The sequence below is a fragment of the Bos mutus genome, chromosome 2 (genome assembly GCF_027580195.1).
Source record: "Bos mutus isolate GX-2022 chromosome 2, NWIPB_WYAK_1.1, whole genome shotgun sequence".
Classification (NCBI taxonomy): Eukaryota; Metazoa; Chordata; class Mammalia; order Artiodactyla; family Bovidae; genus Bos; species Bos mutus.
In genome coordinates this window covers 64,127,843-64,150,187 of record NC_091618.1, presented here as the reverse complement: position 1 = coordinate 64,150,187, position 22,345 = coordinate 64,127,843, and the positions used below count along the sequence as shown (strand labels likewise).

The window sequence follows — 22,345 nt, the reverse complement described above, 5'->3', positions numbered from 1 at the left end:
CTGGCTCTTCCATACCTTCTCATTTAATGTTTACAGCCATCCAGTGAGACAAGTGAATTAACATCGTATTATAGTTGAAGACATTTATTCACGAAGACGTTCATTACCTGCTTGCAAATTCATGACTAGTACAGAGAGAGAATATGAACAAAAGTCTATATAATGGAAAAGGCATGGTCATTTTGCAATTCCAAGTTACCCCATTTATACTTTAGGAGAGGAACCCACCTGGTACCTACTTCTTTTGGCAAATATCTTTCTAATACTGTTTTATCATTAAAATCTGTACCAGGATTCACTTTCAGTGTAGGTGTCATATCCATTTTTTTAAAAAAAATAATGTATAATCAAAAATTTAAATTATGTTTGTCAAAAATATCAGTTTTCTGCTTGTTTTTCCTGGTCTTTTCCTCTTTAAATCTTATTTCTTCTTAGACAAAACGCATTCATATCTTTTTGTCTTTGCATTCTTCATTTCAGAAATCTGTTCTCAAAAATGCATTTGTATCTGAGCGGGAACAAAGCCTCTTAAAGGCAGGAGCTTGACTCTGTCCTTTAGAAGGTTCTGTCCTTCTTCAGCTCTGCTGCCCCCATGGGGGTCAGGATTCTGCAGGACCAAGGGTGCATGCAAGCCAGCACCTATGGCCTCTCCTTCCTTTCTAGACCACTTTTTTCAACTCTCAGTTCTCTGACCAAATAGCTCTGAGCCTGCTTCCTGGGTTTTTGTGGCCAGTTTTCCCAGGTCCGTTCTCCCAAGGGTTGGTGTCAGGATATAGGCCAATAAGGTATCATAAGAAGCAGTTTCCACAGGAGTGTAGACTGAGCTTCTGTGTGGACTGAGATGTTGTTCATGGTATGTTTATAGGCCCCTGAATTACAGAGTGAAGCTGAGGGTGGAAAGAAGAGGAGGGCAGGCTGAGACTGGGCTAAGGATTACAGCCTAGAGTTTGGCTCTCCTCACTCCCATGACTATGAATTCTGGCCTAGAATTCTCCTTGGAAATTTGGTTTCCTGGGACTTCCCAGTGGTCCAGTGGTTAGAACGCCACACTCCCAAGGCAGAAGAGGGCCTGGTTTCCATCCCTGGTCAGGGAACTAGATCCCAAGTGCCTTACTTGTGCAGCCAAATAAAGAAATATATTAAAAAATAAAAAAACTAGTCCTCTAAGTTGTTTAATAAATATGTCGAAAAACAACAATAGAACATATTTAGTGTAGCATTCTGTTCAGTTCATGTGTAACTCTTCCTGTCTACATGTGTGGTGGATAGGTCTCCATTGGTGCTGTTGCCCAAGATTCTACAGATTAAGGACAGATATGTTCAGAGCAGATCTTCTTGACATTCCTCTTTTTCTTACTGTCTCTGCAAGTTGCAGACATTTTCAGCAATAATGGCCAAGAACCCTTCTTTTCCCCAGAGGTACTTTTTCAACTCTACAACATTCTTGGCCCATATACAGTGACCCCAGACTCAGATCTGATGAGTGACAAATAAGTGAATATTTTTTTCACTTTAAATTAAATAATATCTGATAAATTCCTTTTGCCAGTTCATTAAGGTTTCCATATTGGTTTTGTGTTTGTAGCTGTGTATGATGTAGTGGAAGAAAAGCTAGAAAATGAGCCAGACTTCCAGTACATTCCTGAGAAAGCCCCTCTCGACAGTGTCCATCAGGATGACCACTCCCTACGAGAGTCGATGATCCAGCTGGCTGAGGGCCTTATCACAGGAACAGTACTGACACAGTTTGATGTAAGTAACATGATATAGAAAAGGTGTTTGCCCATATTTTTTTATTAATTTCATGACTTCTTAACTGCCTAATCTAGTATCAGTTATAATGTATTAATAAAATATTACTGAGAAATATTGGCAAAAAGAGCTGTAAAGTGTAAAGTTTTAAAAATTACTCCCCAAATTCTAGCTGTGGTTTCACTAATAGGTATCAGTTTAAAAGAGGGAGAAAATATTTTATAGGTCTATGTCATCAAACAACATTTTTTTCTATAATTAAATAGCTGTTTTTATGAAAGGCTGCAGATGAAGATAGACTATTATAGACTTAAAAATCCTGAATTAAAGAATAGTTTTTGTGCCTTGTCATATTTAATCCTTCTCTAATTTTTTTCAACATAGTTAGCCATCATTAATATCTGTTGCTCTGGAGTATATGTTATAGATAAATGATGATAAAATATTTAGGGCACATCAGTTTTCCTTTTAAACACCTCTAAATGAACGCTACCTAAATGGGAAGAAAAATCTAACAAAGAGTGGATATATGTTAAAAAAGAAATAAAGGAGTACCTTTAAATATAAAATAAATGAAATAAATATTTCCTATAGATTTGCTATTTAAAACTTCAGGTACTCTTTCTGTAAGCAAAATTGTTTTTACATGTTTTACCATTTTTCAAAATGTTTATAATTCAAATTAGAAATTTTGCAGAATTCAGCTTTGCAAACCTGGTTTAATACTTTACTAACCTAAGATACATCATTGTATAGATGAGGTATTCCAAGGTAAAAACCCATTTCTTGATAGCATAGAATCAAGTCTAAAAAAGTAAAAACTCTCGATGGCTTTCTGAACCTGTCTTATACTTTCTTTTTTTAGCAACTATATCGGAAAAAGCCTGGAATGACAATGTGTTGTGCCAAATTACCTCAGAACATTTCCAAAAATAGATACAGAGATATTTCGCCTTGTAAGTATCTATTCTCTTTGTGTGTTAAGTTTAATCTTCTTAACATAACTTTATTAAAATATTCTTTCTTTTAAATTTTTTCAGATGATGCTACACGGGTCATTTTAAAGGGTAATGAAGACTATATCAATGCAAATTATATAAATGTAAGTTTTTTTTTTAATTATACCTTTGTCGTTTGTAATAAGAGGGGCTGATCTAAACTTTGAGGTTTGTTCTCGAATCCATAATTAATGAGGATCAACTTTACTTTGTACCTCTGATGAGGACTTTTTTTAAAAGTTGATTTGTTTCTTAATTGAAGGATAATTGCTTTACAGAATTTTGTTGTTTTCTGTCAAACCTCAACATGAATCAGCTGTAAGTATTATACATATGTCCCCTCCCTCTCGAACCTCCCTCCCATCTCTCTCCCCATCCCACCCCTCTAGGTTGATACAGAGCCCCTGTTTGAGATCCATGAGTCATACAGCAAGTTCCCATTGGCTATCTATTTTACATATGGTAATGTAAGTTTCCATGTTTCTCTCTCCATACATCTCACCCTCTTCTAATCCACTCCCCGTGTCCATAAATCTGTTCTCTATATCTCTTTCTTCAGAAATAAATTAATCGGTACCATCTTTCTAGATTTCATATATATGTGTTAGTATACGATGTTTATCTTTCTGTCTCTGACTTAATTTCACACTGTATAATAGACTGTAGGTTCATCCACTTCATTAGAACTGATTTGAATGTGATCCTTTTTATGGCTGAGTAATATTCCATTGTATATACGTACCACAGCTTCTTTGTCCAGTCACCTGTCGATGGACATATAGGTTGCTTCCATGTTCTAGCTATTGTAAATAGTGCTGCAGTGAATATTGGGGTACATGTGTCTTTTTCAGTTTTGGTTTCCTCAGGGTATATGCCTAGGAGTGGGATTGCTGGGTCACATGGTGGTTTTATTCCTAGAATTTTAAGGAATATCCATACCATCTTCCACTGTGGCTGTATCAATTTACATTCCCACCAACCGTGCAAGAGGGTTCCCTTTTCTCTGCACCCTCTCCAGCATTTATTATTTGTAGACTTTTTGATAATGACTGATTACAGAATAATGACCTATAGCTTGCAAGGAACATTACTTATTACATGGTGTGTGCACTGAAGAACCTTTCAAAAATCCCCCAAATTCTGAATTCCAATGCATATATGAACCTGTGGTTTCTGATAAAGGCTACATATGCGTATATGGTATTATCAAATTTTCTGATATTTCAATCTAGTAGGTAAAAAATGGTAATTTCTTACAGTTTGATTTGTACTTTTTGTGAATAATTTAAGTGCTTGTTGTTATTATTGTTCAAAGTGTTAACAACAGTATGGTGAGTGAGGTGAAAGTCAAAGTCGCTCAGTCATGTCTGACTCTTTGCGACCCCATGGATTATATACAGTCCATAAAACTTTCCAGGCCAGAAGACTGGAGTGGGTAGCCGTTCCCTTCTCCAGGGATGTTCCCAACCCAGAGATCGAATCCAAGTTTCCCACATTGGAGGCAGATTCTTTACCAGCAGAGCCACCAGGGAAGCCCAGAAATAAACACATGCACCTTTTGAATTCAGTGTTTAAAATGTAATAGGATGATAGTTTATCTTCCCCAAATAGTTACAGTCTTAACTTCTGAAAATAATGAATTTAAAATACTTGCCAATCTTTTCATGTTATATGTATATTATATATAATTATATGCATATTACATAATATACAAACACATATGTAATATGAAAAATCTAAACTAAAGCAAATGGCAGAATTTTTGCTCCTCACAAAATTTACTAATAAGCTGTTTAGAGACATTTTTTTTCTTTTCCATTTTAACTTAAAAGATATCGAATATATTCCCTGTGCTTTATAGTAGAACCTTGTTGTTTATTTTTATATATAGTGTTTGTTTCCTATAGAGAGAAATATTTTTTATTTCTATACCAAGTCCCTGCCTGTGAAACAGGATTCTCTATATAGATGCTTTTAATTTCATAAGAGTACTTTGGAAAATATTTAAATTTCTGTTTCCACTAATTGAAAGATAAGTATATATAGCTACTGCACATTGCCAAGAAACTTCTTCAAATAAAATAGTTGATAGAGATTTGTTTTACTGACTCTGCAATTTATTGAGATTAATTCAGTTATCATTTAGTAGATGATTTTCCTATATTTGATCCTAAGAAAAAGTAATAATGCAAAGCAATTTTGGTTTTGTGTCTTTTTCTTTTTAGATGGAAATTCCTTCTTCTAGAATTATAAATCAGTACATTGCTTGTCAAGGGCCATTACCACACACTTGTACAGATTTTTGGCAGATGACTTGGGAACAAGGCTCCTCCATGGTTGTGATGTTGACCACACAGGTTGAACGTGGCAGAGTAAGTCATACTTGAATCTTACACATTGCTCAGACATTTTTCAAATTACGTTACATCTATAGTTAAAATATTCATATTGATTTACTCTCTTTTGTAATCTTTAAACTTCCTTTCTTATGGTGTCATGATTAAAATCATCATGGTTAAATGCTTAAAACTGCAACTAACACATACTGTGTTAAAAGAAATGTGATGTTAGCTGTTATTATTATTATTTAAATGGACTGATAATATGTTTGAATAAGTGATTTGTATTTATAATGTGTGAAGAATTCATACAACTTAGCCATGAAATAACAATATCCCATTTAAAAATGGCCAAAGGATCTAAATAGATGATTCTCCAAAGAAGACATTCAAATGACCAATAAGATCATGAAAAGATACTCAGCATCATTAGTCGCCAAGGAAATGCAAGTGAAAGCTACAGTGAGATACTGCTTCATAGCTAGTTGGATAGCTAAAGTAAATATGACAGAAAATAATCAATGTTGGTAATGATGTGGAGACAGTGGAACCTACTGTCTTGCTGATGGATTTGGTAAATGATGCAACTACCTTGAAGACACCCTTCATTTCTTCAAGCGGCTAAACATTGTGACTGCAGCTCAGCAATTTCACTCATAGAAATACCCAAGAGAATTAAATACATGTCCACACAAAAACTGGTGCACAGATGTTCACAGCAGCGTTATTCTTAGTAGCCCATAGGTAGAAAGAAGCGAAATGTACCAGATAAAATATGGTGTAGTCATACAGTTGAATATTATTTAGCAATAAGAAGGTATGAAAAGTGATACATGCTGCAACATGGATAAACCTAGAAAACATTATTCTAAGTAAACAAAGCCAGTCACCAAACACTGCCGGGGTCCAGCCCCGGCTGATCAAGGATATTCGAAGGAGAGACGGCTTAAGTGACCTATTCAAATGTTAATTAGAGATATAAAGAGTAATAGAATGAGGATAGCTCAGTAGGAAAATTCAGTGGATAAAAGAAGCTGAGTAGCTTGGTTTACGCGGAAAATCAATATAACCCGTGACACCAGGTTAGCTCTGACCACGGAGGCCGCAGGCGCCCTCTCGAATAGCGGAAGGTGCCCCACCTTAGACACCTTCTCTAGTGGGTCTTAGAAGCCCAGGCAAATAAATGGTCGCAGAGGATATCCACGCTCCAGATGGAGACTCTGCTGGAAGTTAAGGAGTAAAATGACATGGGGAGACCAAGCGTTGGTGAGCAAGGCCCGTAGCTTTATTTTCAACAGGGGTTTTTATACCCTAAGTTACACATAGAGGATAATAGGGGATGCAAAGTCAGCAGTCTTTGATCCTTATCAAAAACCAGGGTTTCTTTCCTGCAAATTTATCATATACAAATGGTTTAGGTGATTTACATCATCTTCTGGCCAGAAGGCTTATTAACATTTTATGACTCTTGACAAGGACTTATCAACAAAGACTTATTTTCTCTAAGAGTAATTATTTTAAGGTTTGGCGCCATCTTCCGAAGATAAAATTTCATTCATATAGGGCGGATGTGTAATGGGTTTACAACAAAGGAAAGAATTTATTACCTTAAGGGTCTAAAGTTACTAACACCAAGGCCACTACTTATTTTTTCTACATACCAACTTTATTAATTAATACACATTCATGGATACAATACAGGGGATGTGGAAACTTGGCAACAAACATTGGCTCATCAATGAAATCTTTTACTAGATTTATTCTGACAGTTTCTAACTCTCTGAGAGGCTCTAAGCTATTTGAATATCTTAAGCTTCCCGTGCCTCTGGAGGCTGGGAGACTGTAAACAATCGTATGCATAGCTGTAGGAGTCCGGGTAAACTTGTCAGGCGAGTTAGAGATTTAAACACTCCTAATTGCCCAGGAACTTTATTAATTGGAGCTGTAAGTTAACTCTTTGACAGAGAGAGCGAGATGGTGGTGGGGGACAGCCCCCAGTAAAGTCAGAGGTGAGAGCACAAAGCAGTAAAGCAGGCAGACTCTGGTTTTTGGGGGGTAGATGCTCGAGAATATCCGAGGGGACTCCTGAGGCTCGAGCCCGCCTTTGCGTATGCCGAGCCTCCTTCCTCATGACCTTTGTCACGAGTGGAATGTCTCTCGCGGGCTCCCGGCAAAACACAACATATTTTATGGTTCAATTATATGTGATGTCCAAAGTAGGCCACAGGGGACAGAAAGTAGAGCAGTGGTTGCCCAGGTCTGGGATGGAAGGAGACAGGTGGCTTAGAGGAGTTGCATGGTCGTTACCGATGGATGTGGGCCTTCCTCTGGGAGTAATGAATGTATTCTAAAAGTGATTGTGGTGAGGGTTACACAGCTCTGTGGATATTCTAAAAATGATAGAGTAGTGTGTTTTAAATGGCTGAATAGAATGTAACAGAATTGTATGTCATTAAATCTTATTTTTTTAATCCTAATTTATGAAAGTAAATGGATTGCATTTCCCATTTTAGTTGAAGAGTCTTTCTTACTATTAAATCTAAGAAATATAGCGATTAGTATACCATTTGCCACCCTCGTAGTAATAATTACTTAAGGTTGGAAGCTTGTTGTAAACAAGATATTTGAAGTTTCGAAATATATCCAAACAGACTCTTATTACAAAGAGAAGAAATGACCAAAAAAAAATGTTGCTTGTTGACAGATCTCTGTGAAGGGTATATGTTCAGTTCAGTTCAGTCGCTCAGACATGTCCGACTCTTTGTGACTCCATAGACTGCAGCAGGCCAGGCCTCTTCCAACTTGCGGAGATTACTCAGACTCATGTCCATTCAGTCAGTGATGCCATCCAACCATCTCATCCTCTGTCGTTCCCTTCTCCTCCCACCTTCAGTCTTTCCCAGCATCAGGGTCTTTTCCAATGAGTCAACTCTTCGCACTAGGTGGACAAAGTATTGGAGTTTCAGCTTCAACATCAGTCCTTCCAATGAATATTCAGGACTGATTTCCTTTAGGATTGACTGGTTGGATCTCCTTGTAGTCCAAGGGACTCTCAAGAGTCTTCTCCAACACCACAGTTCAAAAGCATCATTCTTCAGCGCTCAGCTTTCTTTATAGTCCAACTCTCACATCCATACACGACTGCTTGACTAGATGGACCTTTGTTGGCAAAGTAATGTCTCTGCTTTTTAATATGCTCTCTAGGTTGGTCATAACTTTTCTCTCAAGGAGTAAGTGTCTTTTAATTTCATGGCTGCAGTCACCATCTGCAGTGATTTTGGAGCCCCGAAAAATAAAGTCTGCCACTGTTTCCGCTATTTCTCCATCTATTTGCCATGAAGTGATGGGACCAGATGCTGTGATCTTAGTTTTCTGAATGTTGAGCTTTAAACCAACTTCTTCACTTCCCTCTTTCACTTTCATCAGAGGCTCTTTAGTTCTTTTTCACTTTCTGCCATAAGGATGGTGCCATCTGCAAATCTGAGGTTATTGATATTTCTCCCTGCAATCTTGATTCCAGCTTGCGCTTCTTCCAGCCCAGCGTTTCTCATGATGTACTCTGCATATAAGTTAAATAAGCAGGGTGACAATATACAGCCTTGACGTACTCCTTTTCCTATTTGGAACCAGTCTGTTGTTCCATGTCTAGTTCTAACTGTTGCTTCCTGACCTGCATACAGATTTCTTAAGAGGCAGGTCAGGTGGTCTGGTATTCCCATATCTTTCAGAATTTTCCACAGTTTATTGTCATCCACACAATCAAAGGTTTTGGCATAGTCAATAAAGCAGAAATAGATGTTTTTCTGGAACTCCCTTGCTTTTTCGATGATCCAGCGAATGTTGGCAATTTGATCTCTGGTTCCTCTGCCTTTTCCAAAACCAGCTTAAACATCTGGAATTTCGCGGTTCACGTATTATTGAAGCCTGGCTTGGAGAATTTTGAGCATTACTTTACTAGTGTGTGAGACGAGTGAAATTGAAGGGTATATGAGAATTCATTAAATTATTTTTGTCATATTTCTTTAAGCTTGAAAGTTCTTAAAAATTAAAATATTAAAAAAATTGGAGAACCTAAATTATGTCTATTTCTAAAATTTATTGATACCAGGTTAAGTGTCACCAGTATTGGCCGGAACCCACAGGAAGTTCATCCTACGGCTGCTACCAAGTCACCTGCCACTCAGAAGAGGGGAACACTGCATATGTCTTCAGGAAGATGACACTGTTCAACCAGGAGGTAGGGGAACCGGGGGGCCTACTGATTAGAGCTGTTATGTTTAAGGTAAAGGCTTTGAAAGATGAAAATGTTTTTAATCTTGAGTCCTAGTTATTAGGAAATACAAAAAATTATTGAACTATTTGCTTCATTAGGATACACTGGAATCTTATAAAATATGTTCTCTTAGTATAATATTTCCAATTTCTGTAGCTAAGTATGAATGATCAGTAAAAAAATAATTGAGTAAATAATACTTATTACTATTAATATTTTCCCTATTCATAAAAATCATACCAGGGTGTTAATTATACATCTCTTTCTCCAAGTAATATCAGTAAGGTATTGAAGTACATCTCCAATGGAAATGGAGATGGAAATGGAAATAACAACAGACAGCTATTAGATTATTCCCCCTTTTTAATGAGCATTCTTGCCTTGAGGACTCTATGAACAGTATGAAAAGGCAAAAAGGTATGATACTGAAAGATGAACTCACCAGGTCGGTAGGTGCCCATTATGCTACTAGAAAAGAGCAGAGAAATAGCTCCAGAAGGAATGAAGAGACTGAGCTAAAGTGATAAAAACACCCAGTTGTGGGTGCATCTGGTGGTGAAGGTAAAGTCTGATGCTATAAAGAATAATACTGCATAGAAACCTAGAATGTTAGGTCCATGAATCAAGGTAAATTAAAAGTGGACAAAGTGGTCAAACTAGAGATGGCAAGAGTGAACATCGACATCTTAGGAATCAGTGAACTAAAATGGACTGGAATGGATGAATTAAATTCAGATGACCATTATATCTACTACCGTGGGGAAGAATCCCTTAGAAGAAATGAAGTCGCTCTCATAGTCAACAAAAGAGTACAAACTGCAGTACTTGGGTGCAGTCGCAAAAGCAACAGAAGGAACTCTGTTCATTTCCAGGGCAAACCATTCAGTTTGGCAAACCATCACAGTAACCCAAGTCTGTGCCCCAACCACTAATGCCAAGGAAACTGAGGTAAAATGGTTCTATGAAGACCTACAAGACCTTGTAGAACTAACACCAAAAAAAAAGATGTCTTTTCATCATAGGGGATTGGACTGCAAAAGTAGGAAGTCAAGAGATACCTTGAGTAACAGCAGGTTTGGCCTTGGAGTACAAAATGAATCAGGGCAAAGGCTAACAGAGTTTTGCCAAGAGAATGCACTGGTCATAGCAAACACCCTCTTCCAACAACACAAGAGATGGCTCTGCATGTGGACATCACCAGATGGTCAATACTAGAATCAGACTGATTATATTCTTTGCAACCGAAGATGGAAAAGCTGTATACAGTCAGCAAAAACAAGACCGGGAGCTGACTGTGGCTCAGATCATGAACACCTTATTGCAAATTTCAGACTTAAATTGAAGAAAGTAGGGAAATGACTGGACCATTCAAGTATGACCCAAATCAAACCCCTTATGATTATACAGTGGAAGTGACAAATAGATTCAAGGGATCAGATCTTACAGAGTTCCTGAAGAACTATGGAGCGAGGTTTGTCACATTGTACAGGAGGTGGTGATCAAAACCATCCCCAATAAGAAGAAATGCAAAAAGGCAAAGTGGTTGTCTGATGAGGCCTTACAAATAGCTGAGAAAAGAAGAGACATGAAAGGCAAAGGAGAAAAGGAAACATATACTCATCTGAATGCAGAGTTCCAAAGAATATTAAGGAGAGATAAGAAAGTCTTCCTAAGTGAACGATGCCTAGAAATAGAGGAAAACAATAGAATGAGAAAGAGTAGAGATCTCTGTAAAAAAATTATAGATACAAAGGGAACATTTCATACAAAGATGGGCACAATAAAGGACAGAAATGGTATGGTCCTAACAGAAGCAGAAGATAAGAAGATGTGACAAGGATACACAGAAGAACTATACAGAAAAGATCTTAATGACCCAGATAACCACGATGGTGTGATTACTCACCTAGAGCCAGACATCTTAGAATGTGAACTCAAGTGGGCATTAGGAAGCATCACTATGAATAGAGCTAATAGTGGTGATGGAATTCCAGCTGAGCTATTTCAAATCCTAAAAGCTAATGCTGTTAAAGTGCTGCACTCAATATGCCAGCAAATTTGGGAAAGTCAGCAGTGGCTACAGGACTGGAAAAGGTCAGTTTTCATCCCAGTTCCAAAGAAGGGCAATGTCAAAGAAGGATCAAACTGCCACACGATTGCACTCATTTCATATGTTAGCAAAGTAAAGCTCAAAATTCTCCAAGCTAGCTTCAACAGTGTATGAACTGAGAACTTCCAGGTGTTCAAGTTGGATTTAGAAAAGGTGGAGGAACCAGAAATCAAATTGCTAACATCTGTTGGATCATATAAAAAGCAACAGAATTCCAGAAGAACATCTACTTCTGCTTCATTGACTATCCTAAAACCTTTGACTGTGTGGGTCACAACAAACTAGAAAGTTCTTCAAGAGATGGGAATACCAGACCACCTTACCTGCCTTCTGAGAAACCTGTATGCAAGTCAAGAAGCAACAGTTAGGACTGAACATGGAACAACAGACTGGTTCAGAATTGGAAAAGGAGTATGTCAGGGCTATGTATTGTTTTCTTGCTTATTTAACTTATATGCAGAGTACATCATGTTAAATGCTGGGCTAAGTGAAACGCAAGCTGAAATCAAGATTGCTAGGAGAAATCAATAACCTCAGATATGCAGATGACACAGATGACACCACCCTTATGGCAGAAAGTGAAGAGGAACTAAAGAGCCTCTTGATGAAGGTGAGATAAGAGAGTGAAAACACTGGCTTAAAACTCAACATTCAAAAAACTAAGATCATGGCATCCGGTCCCATCACTTCATGGCAGATAGATGGGGAAACAGTGGAAACAGTGGCAGACTTTTTTGGGGGGGGCTCCAAAATCACTGCAGATGGTGACTGCAGCCAGAAAACTAAAAGATGCTTACTCCTTGGAAGAAAAGCTATGACAAACCTAAACAGCGTATTAAAAAGCTGAGACATTACTTAACCTACAAAGATCTATGTCATCAAAGTTACGATTTTTCCAGTAGTTGTGTATGGATGTGAAAGTTGGACCATAAAGAATGCTGAGGGCCAAAGACTTGATGCTTTTGAACTGTCATGTTGGAGAAGACTCTTCAGAGTCCCTTGGACAGCAAGGAGATCCAACCAGTCAATCCTAAAGGAAATCAATCCTGAATATTCATTGGAAGGACTGATGCTACAGCTGAAGCTCCAATACTTTGGTCACCTGATACAAAGAGCCAACTCATTGGAAAAAACCCTGATGCTGAGAAAGATTGAAGGCAGGTGGAGAAGGGGACAACAGAGGACTAGATGGTTGGATGGTATCCCTGAATCAATGGACATGAGTTTGAGCAAGATCTGGGATTTAGTGAAGGACAGGGAGACCTGTTGTGCTACAGTCCATGGGGTCACAAAGAGTTGGACATGACTAAGTGACTGAACATGAAATGAGTGGAGAAGATCAGTTTCACAATCTCCTCATTATTTAGGAGGGTAAGATTGTAGGCAGGACACTGTAACATCAGACAGATTGCTGCTATTGTTTAGTCAGTAAGTCATCTTCACCTCTTTTGTGACCCCATGGACTGTAGCCTGACAGGCTCCTCTGTCCATGGGATTTCTCAGACAAGGATACTGGAGTGGGTGTCTTTACAGCTTTTTAATTGTTAGTTTTCCTTACCTGCTCCCTGAGTCCCTCCATTTGGCTTCCAGATTAAAGCCAGAAGTGCAAACTGATGAATAAATGCCAGCTCAGTAACCCAACTGGAAGATGTATGTGGAGGCAGAATCTGCTTGTCTTGTCAGGCTGCCAGTGCCTACACCAGCCATGTTGGGGCTAAGGGGCTGTAGGAAGAAAGGAGTGATTGCTGGAGAAGAGCCAACATCACAGGCATCCACAGTGAAGCCTTCGGAGATGAGACCACATCTCCCCTAACTCCACTCACACACCACTCCTAACGCACCCCATCCCTGAAAGTGACCAGAAGAGTCCAGTGAGATGGGACCTTGCTGACTAGAAAGGAAGGGAGCTAGAAGTTTTGCTAATGTATACTGCAGGAATCTGGCACTGAATAAAACTGAAGTTACAAGAAAGTACAGTTTCAAAACCTTATGGGCTGGAGATACTATCAGAATGAATTTTGGGTTTGGGCATGTGTGCTTGTTTATATGTAACAAAGCAAGCCAAGAAGCTGTTTTTTTCATTTTTGAGCCAAATATAATTGGGAAAATTAATTTGCTGCCATAAATACATATGTACATGGATGGATAGATGGACAAACAGATAAACACTTCCCCAAAACTTAATAAAGTATGACTTTAATTATCCTTCTTGCAGATTACTGGTACCATTAAGTTCTTTTGTTAACAATAATAGTCAAAGGTATTCTGTATTAGATGCCTTTAATTATCTGTAACATTAGTTCCCAGACTAAATTGAGGTCTCTCTGGGAATTCTTTTTTCTTAAGTACCTTTACATTCATGTTCTTTGGAAGTTCATCCAATGTAAGTGACAGTAACCAGATTTCACAGTGTTGGAATCTGACTATGAGTATATGATTCCAAACAGCTGTGATTGGGTGATTTGCAGGTCCTTGAAATGAATCAGTTGTAACGTAAGACTATCCCTTTTAGGTGTAGATGTTGTTTCATTTTTCAGTTGAAGAAAATGAGACCATGAAATACTGTCTTAACTGGCGAAATTGAGATTTGAACTAAGATGTATACATTCAATACCTTACTTTCTCCATTATACCAATGGAGAAATTGATTCCCAAAGAAGAATTAAATATTGATTTGATTTTGTGTTTTATGGTCTCCAGTTTTTAATCTGCATTTACTTTGAGATTTTATTTTCTTGGTGTCCATAATTTCACTTGTTCTTATCAGGATTAGCCCAACTTCGTTCATTAAAAAAAATTTTTTTAACCTTTTTTGCTCACCTAGTTTTTATTTTGTTTTAAACATTTCTCTGGAATCTTAATCTATTTTTGTCTGTTTACCTGATTATCATCCTAAAAATATAAATATAGAAATTTAGTTATAAGAAGAGTGATAATCCAGGTGACTGATTCTTAAATGGATGCAGCTGTTTCTATAAAGTGGTTTCTTCCCTTTTCCTTAAACTTTTGAGTTTTATTGAATTTATACATTACTTTTGGGGCATAACGAAAGTAGTTTCTTTTGCTTCTAAAATTAAAATGACATGAATGTTTACATATATTTTAAGGATTATTTCTAAGTCAGTTGCATAATCTTTCATTTATACGTAGAAAAACGAGAGTCGTCCACTCACTCAAATCCAGTACATAGCCTGGCCCGACCACGGAGTCCCTGACGATTCAAGCGACTTCCTGGATTTTGTTTGCCACGTACGAAATAAGAGGGCTGGCAAGGAAGAACCTATAGTTGTTCATTGCAGGTATTTTATTTTCTGTCTTTTATGATTGAGTAACTGACTAGATTCCGTTTGAGCCACCAGGGAAGCCCGGAAGGGAGTGGCAACCCATTGCAGTATTCCTGTCTGGGAAACCCCACCAGAGAGAGGAGCCTGGTGGGCTCTGACCCCTGTGGAGTCGCAAAGAGTTGGACACTACTGAATGACGTAGTGATTAAATAGGTCATTTTTTAAAGGGAATATGTACTCTTATTTTGCCCTTAAGTTGTGATTGTCATTCTGGTAAATTAGAACTCAAAGCTGTGTTCTGAAGGTAGAAAGCAAAGAATATGACTTAACATACAATTGGCAGAAACTTTATCATAAAAAGTAAAAATAATACTAGTTCTTAGAAGTTTATCTTTTTCATAGTCAAACATTTCTGAAATTGGGTTATGTCTTAAATTTAATGGTATTATAGATTTGAGAAATAACAATATTGTAAGAATTAGATTGTATCATAAGGTTTGGATTTCCCCCTCCAGCAAGGTACTCCATCCTGGCCCCTCCTAAGACCTTTGATTGGCATTTCACATCCTTGGAGTCAGTTCAGTTCAGTTCAATTCAGTTGCCCAGTCATGTCTGACTCTTTACAACCCCATGGGCTGCAGCACACCAGGCTTCCCTGTCCATCACTAACTCCCGGAGCTTACCCATACTCATCATGTCCATTGAGTCGGTGATGACTCCACCCAATACTACCTCAGGATGTGCCACTTCCAGGAGCTCCAAGTGAGCAGTAGTGGACACCCTCCTTCCTTTCATATTCAGGCGCCCATCTGCCCTCAAGGGACTGAAATCAGTGACTCCAGCCTCACTGCCACAGACCCAGAGATTAGGAGCCAGGAAATATTTTCTCCTTCTCCTTGTTACTTCTGTTATTAAGTGATTTGATTCAGAGGATGTATTAAGGTATCTCTTTATCCTTATACTTTCCAGCACTTTTTAAGGGTAGACTTTCACATTCATTAAAACAGATTTTAGCCTAGTTATTTGAGAGGCAGATGACAGGAATGGTGGGCACATTCGGCTGTTGGATATCCTTAGTTCTCAGTAGCTGCAGAATGCTTCACAAAGTTCTTAACCACCTCAGTGGTAAAGTTTAATGAAAATTAAATTTGGCTTTAAAAGCTAATTTTTTTAGTGTTTTAGTTGTCTTTTTTGCTTTTGTTAATGATTTATTATTGTAATTCTCTTATTTTGCATTTTAAAGCTATTATGTCACTAATCTTCTATTTGTTAGAAGTTCAGATTTTAAAAACTGAAATGTAACACTTTTAAAGTTGTATATTGGCAACTAACAGTGGGGGAGAGGTGGTTATAAACCATTTAATCTGTATTAAGTGAAATTTTTTTTTTGTTTTCAAAATGGTTTCCAGTTGCTTTGCCACTTTTGTTAAAATATTAAAATCAAATTGTTCTTCTACTGTAATATGATTCAGTTCTCTAAGTTTCTGCACAAAAGGCATAAGGAGTTTAACAGAACAGTATCAGTAAGACTTTGCCCCATATTTATCCTTTTTAGTGCTGGGATTGGAAGAACTGGGGTTCTTATTACTATGGAAACAGCCATGTGTCTCATTGAATGCAATCAGCCAGTTTATCCACTAGATATTGTGAGAACAATGAGAGATCAGCGAGCCATGATGATCCAAACTCCTGTAAGTACTACATAGCTCATGTGTAAGTGTATATTCTCAACGTCATGGTTTTTTGTTATCAGTGTATGTTCCAAACTATACTTTTCTCTTTTTAATTCTCTTCCAGGAGGTAATAACTCTAGCTTAGGGATTGGCAGATACTGTCCATGAGCCAAACCTGGCCTGCCACTTGTGTTTATAAATAAAGTTTTATTGGAATCAGCCACAGCTATGTATTTACATATTATCTATGGCTGCTTTCACATTACAGTAGCAGAGCTGAAAAGTTGCAGCAGGCCACCATGTGATTGCAAAACCAAAAATGTTTGCTATCTGGTTTTTTATAGAAAATGTTTGCCGACACTACCCTCGCTTGCTAGTTTTTGACTGCTTCAACAGGTGCAGAGGAGCAACTTATCCTGTGTTACTTAGTCAAATGGAATGCTGAGAACCATAGTGTCCCTAGACTGGAGAATCTTGATAGACTGCTTTCTGTGAAACAGCTATGGGGAAATTGCCTCTCTTTTTTCCATAAGAACTTAAATTGCAACAGCAAAAATCATAGAAATTAAGCTATTAACTTACTGTTAATATTAAGTTAAGCTATTAACTTACTGTATTTTATAATGACTCTGAATTATGTTCCAAGAATCAAAAGAAGAATCATGAAAATTTAAAGTTAAGATTATTTTTTATATTAAGCCATTGTGGAATGTTTGCATTGTTGGCAGCATTAAGGTTACTCAAGTGAACTGACGTATGTGGTCTAATAAATGCCTGCTATATTATTAGCATTTAATTATAGAGAATTTCAAACTTACACAAAAATAGACAATGTAATGTACTGAACACTGTGTTGCGTACTCAGCCCTGGCATTGGCCATCACGTTTCCTTTATACGGCTACCTACTCTCCTCATATTTGAAGCAAACCCTGGATACCATATCATTTTGTCTATATGTATTTCAGTATGTTTCTCTAAAATATAAGGAGTGTTTTTCCTTCTAAACAAAACCGTAATACCATTATCACACCAAATTATAATTAACAATAATTCTCTAATATTAGCAATAGCCAGTATTCAGATTTCCAGTTGTTTCATATTAATCATGTCTTCTCAAATTTTAGAATAGCTTTATATAATTCACGTACCATAAAATTCACCTTTATAACAAATGTGCAGTTCACTGGTTTGTAGTATATCATGGTGTTTGGCAACCATCATTGCTATCTAGTTTTAGCTCATTTTCTTCACTCCAAAAAAGGTTCCCTGTACCCATTTTTCCTAGTATCTTCCCCAGCCTTCCCCAACCTAGTCCTAGGCAACTATTAATCTACTTTTGATTTCCATCGGTTTGCCTATTCTGGACCATTCATGTGAATGGAATCCTATAATTTGATCTTTTATAATTGGCTTCTTTTAGTTAGCATAACATTAAAAGGATATACATTCTGTAGTATAATCAGTACTTCATTCCTTTTTCACTGAATAGATACATATTCTTCTGGATTGTTTCCACTTTTTCACTATTGTGAATAATGATACCATAAGCATTTGTATATATGTTTTTGTGTGGAAATGTTTTCATTTCTCTTGGGTATATACTCAGGAGAGAAATTGCTAGGTAATGTGAGGAACTGTTTAAAGCAGATGTTACCATTTTGCAGTCCCCTGGCAGAATGTGAGCGTTCCATTTTCTCCACATCATTGTCATTGCTTGTCATTATCTTTTTTTTTATTTTAGCCATCCTGTTAAATATAGAGTGGTATCTTATTGTGGTTTTGATTTTCATTTCTGTAATAAGTAATGATTCATGTGGTCATCTATCTGTGTATCTTTGTTCAAGAAATATCCAAGTCTTTTGCCTGTTCTGCAATTTGGGTTTTTATCATTGAATTGTTAAGAGTTCTTTATATTTTCTAAATAAAGTCTCTTATAGATCTGTGATTTGCAAGTGTATTATACTGATCTTTCACTTTCTTGATTAATTTGAAGCACAAATTTTTAGAATTTTGATTAAGTCTAGTTTTCTTTTTAATCACGTATACTTTTGGTGTCATAGCTAAGAAATCACAGCCTAATTTAAAGTCACAAATATTTATCCCTCCCTTTTCTTCCAAGAGTTTTATAGTTTAGGTCTCACATGTCTGATACATTTTGAGTTAATATTTACATATGGTTTGAGGTAGCGTTCTAACTTGATTCTTCTCTGTATGGACCTCCAGTTGTCTCAGCCCCATTTGTTGAAAAAACTATTCTTTCCTCATGAATTGTTTCTGGGTCCCTTGTCAAAAATCAGGTGACCACAAATACAAGTGTTTATTTCTGGAGTTTCAGTTGTAGTCCGTTGATTTTTATGTCTGTTCTTATGTTAATACCACACTGTCTTGAATACTAAACATTTATAATAAATTTTGAAGTCAGGAAATCTGTATCTTGCAACTTTGTTTTTTTCAAGACTGTTTTGGCTGTTCTAGGTCCCTTGCATTTCCATATGAGCATTAGAAACAGTTTGTCCTCTCTTCAAAAAAAGCAAGATAGGGATTGCATTAAATGTATAGGTCATTTTACAGAGTGTTGCCATTTAATAATAATCCATGTTCAAAAGCGTGAACACAAAATGTCTTTCCATTTATTTATGTTTTCACTGATTTTCTTCAGCAGTATTTTGTAGTTTTCAAAGTGCAAATCTTGTACTTCTTTTTGTTAAATGTATTCTTAAGTTTTTTTTAATCTTTTTGGTCATATTGTAAGTGGACTTGTCTTCTTAATTTTGTTTTAGGATTATGCATTGCTTAAATATAGAAATAAGCTGGTTTTGAATATAGACCATGTAGCCTGCAGCCTTGCTGAAATCACTTATTAACTCAATTTTTTGTATGTGTGAAAGTAGATTCCTTAAGATTCTCTCTCTATAAAATTGTGTCATTTGCAAATATAGTTTAGTTCTTCCTTTCCAATATAGGTATGGTTTTCTTTTTATCTCATTTCATATCTTCTCTTCATCTTGCCCAAGTGCCCCAGCAGGAACCTCCAGTATAGTGTTAAGTAGAAGTGATGAAACTAGACATCCTTGTCTTGTTCCTGGCCTTAGAAGACAGCTTTCTGTTTTCTACCACTAAGTATCATGTTAGCCATAGATTTTCATTAATGCTTTTTTATCAAATTGAGAAGGTGCCCTCACACTAGTTTATTGAGTGGTCTCATGACAAAAGGGTGTTCAGTTTTGTCAAATGCTTTTTCTGTATCTGTCGAGATGATCATGTGGTTTGTGTCTTACTCTATTAATAGAGTGTATTAGATTGATTAATTTTTGAGTGTTAAACTTACCTTGCATTCCTGAGCTAAATCTTACTTAGACATGGTATATAATTCTCTTTATGTGTTGCTTGACTTGATTTGCTGGTATTTTCTTGAGGTTTTTATATCCATATCCATACATAATAGATTTATTTTTAATTGTTGTAAAATACAGAACACAAAATTTACCATCTTGACCATTTTTAAATGTACAATTCAGTAGTGTTAAGTATATTCACACTGTTGTATAACCAATCATTAAAACTTCTTCATCTTGAAAAACTAAAACTCTGTACCCATTAAACTATGACTCTCCATTTTCCTCTCTTCCGGTCCCTTGGCAGCCATCATTCTGTTTTCTGTTTCTGTGAATCAGACTGCTCTGGATATATCATATACATGGAATCGTACATATATGATTTTGCGATTGGCTTATTTCACTGAGCATAATATCCTCAAGGCTCATCCATGTTGTGTGGCAGAATTTCCTGTCTTTTTAAAGCTGAAAAATACTTCATAGTATGTGTATACCACATTTTGCTTATCCTTTTATCCGTTATTGGACATTTATTTTCACCTTTTGTTGTTGTTCAGTTGCTAAGTCATGTCCAACTTGTGTGACCCCGTGGATTGCAGCACGCCAGGCTCCCCTGTCCTTCACTATCTCCCAGAATTTGCTCAAACTCATGTCTATTGAGTTAGTGATGGTACTTTTAGGTTTTGTTGACTAATGTTGCTGTGAGCATGAATGTCTCATGAGTGTGAGCATGAGTGTCTTTTAGACACTGCTTTCAATCTTTTAAGATATATACTCAGGAGTCAAATTGCTGGATCATGTCATACATAATAAGTTTTTGATTTTGTTCTTACAGTTTGTGTAAAGCCAAGATTCAAATATGGTCCACATATTTTGATTGGTCTTTGTCTCCTAAACCTCTTTTAATCTGTATCTTCTTCCTACCTCTCTCTCTCTCTTTTTTTTTTTTTGTGGCTGCACTGGGCCTTTGTTGCTTTTGTGCAGGCTTTCTCTATTTGTGGCGAGCTGGGGCTACTCTTTGGTGCAGCGAATGAGCTTCTCATTGCAGTGACTTCTCCTTGTTGCGGAGCACAGGCTTTAGGTGCTCTGCCTTCAGTAGTTGCAGCACGTGGGCTCTGGAGTGCAGGCTCAGTAGTTGTGGTGCACTGACTTAGTTGCTCCACATGTGAAATCTTCCTGGACCAGGGATCAAACACATATTCTCTGCATTGACAGGAGGATTCTTATCTACTGCGCCACCAGAGAAGTCCAATCTCTCTTCTTTATCTTGCAGTTTATTTGATGAGCAAACCAGGATGTTTGTGCTGCATGTTTTCCCATAGTCTAGGTTTTGCTGGTTGCGTTCTGGTGGGAACAAGGTGGTGTTCTCTGTCTTATCTGGTAAATGGATCTGTAGCCTATAGCACCTTCGTGGTGTTATGTTCTTCCTTCGAGAGGCACATGATGTGTCTGCCTTCCTTTTGTGATGGTAGCAGCCTTGAGTGATCAGTGTCTGCATCATTTATCCATTTGGCTTGCAAAATGATGATATTCTATTACTCCTTTTTTTTATTTATTAGTTGGAATACTTCTTTAAAAGAGTTGGAATACTTCTTTAAAACTTCTCATCTGCTGTTTGGTTAACTGGTGATACAGTCTGCATAGGAAAGGCAAGATAAATACTTGATGCTTTCCCTTTACTTACAAGTTTTTAATGTAATGAGTTGGTTCATTGGCCTCTCCCAGTGGCGACCACTTACTTTTGTTTGTTTTGGTATTGTTTTGAATTCATGTATTTAAACTTATGTGTGATATGTTTCAACCCATTGCAATTATTTTTCTTAAATATGCATAATTTTTTCCATTTTTGGTTCCTAGGAGACTGTTCATTCTAGCTCCTGAGCCTTTATGTTAAGACCTAGTGACTTTGATAGCTTATTGCTATCAGTATAGATGTCCTGCTTGTACATTTCTTGTCCCAGACTTAGCATTAGTAATTTCTCCATTAAGTTCTGGTCCTTTTTATTGGGGAATTATTTTAGGGACCACCTTCTGAGGGATTTTATTGCTGTTGGCTAAGTGTCAGTATGTGTCTCTGAAAATCTTCGGTTGCCAGAAGAGGGAAAACAAACTTATCACGAGTTAACACTGGTGCTTCCGCTACAGATTCAGACCACAGTGTTTTCACTTACCATTTTCTACTTAACATCTTTGTCCCTTTTTTTTTCTTCTTTAACAAGAGTGCAGGTTCTCCATGGTACTGGAAATGGAAGACGTAGGAATTATTTTAGGGACCACCTTCTGAGGGATTTTTATTGCTGTTGGCTAAGTGTCAGTATGTGTCTGAAAATCTTCGGTGGCCAGAAGAGGGAAAACAAACTTATCACGAGTTAACACTGGTGCTTCCGCTACAGATTCAGACCACAGTGTTTTCACTTACCATTTTCTACTTAACATCTTTGTCCCTTTTTTTTCCTTCTTTAACAAGAGTGCAGGTTCTCCATGGTACTGGAAATGGAAGATGTAGCATGTCACAAGTACTCATTTGTTTTATTACACAATACCCAACAAAGTCTCAGAATAACAAAGCTAACACCGATT

The 22,345-nt window shown here is 37.1% G+C and overlaps 1 protein-coding gene across 7 annotated transcripts in view; it reads left to right on the top strand.

Moving 5' to 3' along the window:
* The window catches only part of PTPN4 (protein tyrosine phosphatase non-receptor type 4), a 190,592-nt gene that overhangs the window by 160,522 nt on the left and 7,725 nt on the right, over positions 1 to 22,345 (top strand). For 5 of the 7 annotated variants that reach the window (XM_070389259.1, XM_070389265.1, XM_070389293.1 and 2 more), the window contains 8 exons: positions 1,586 to 1,752; positions 2,618 to 2,708; positions 2,793 to 2,854; positions 3,140 to 3,217; positions 4,976 to 5,122; positions 9,198 to 9,326; positions 14,623 to 14,771; positions 16,312 to 16,447. In XM_070389259.1, coding sequence (XP_070245360.1) covers positions 1,586 to 1,752; positions 2,618 to 2,708; positions 2,793 to 2,854; positions 3,140 to 3,217; positions 4,976 to 5,122; positions 9,198 to 9,326; positions 14,623 to 14,771; positions 16,312 to 16,447 — 959 coding nt within the window. The remainder of the gene's footprint in view (positions 1 to 1,585; positions 1,753 to 2,617; positions 2,709 to 2,792; positions 2,855 to 3,139; positions 3,218 to 4,975; positions 5,123 to 9,197; positions 9,327 to 14,622; positions 14,772 to 16,311; positions 16,448 to 22,345) is intronic. The other 2 variants (XM_070389270.1, XM_070389278.1) reach the window with 1 other exon arrangement.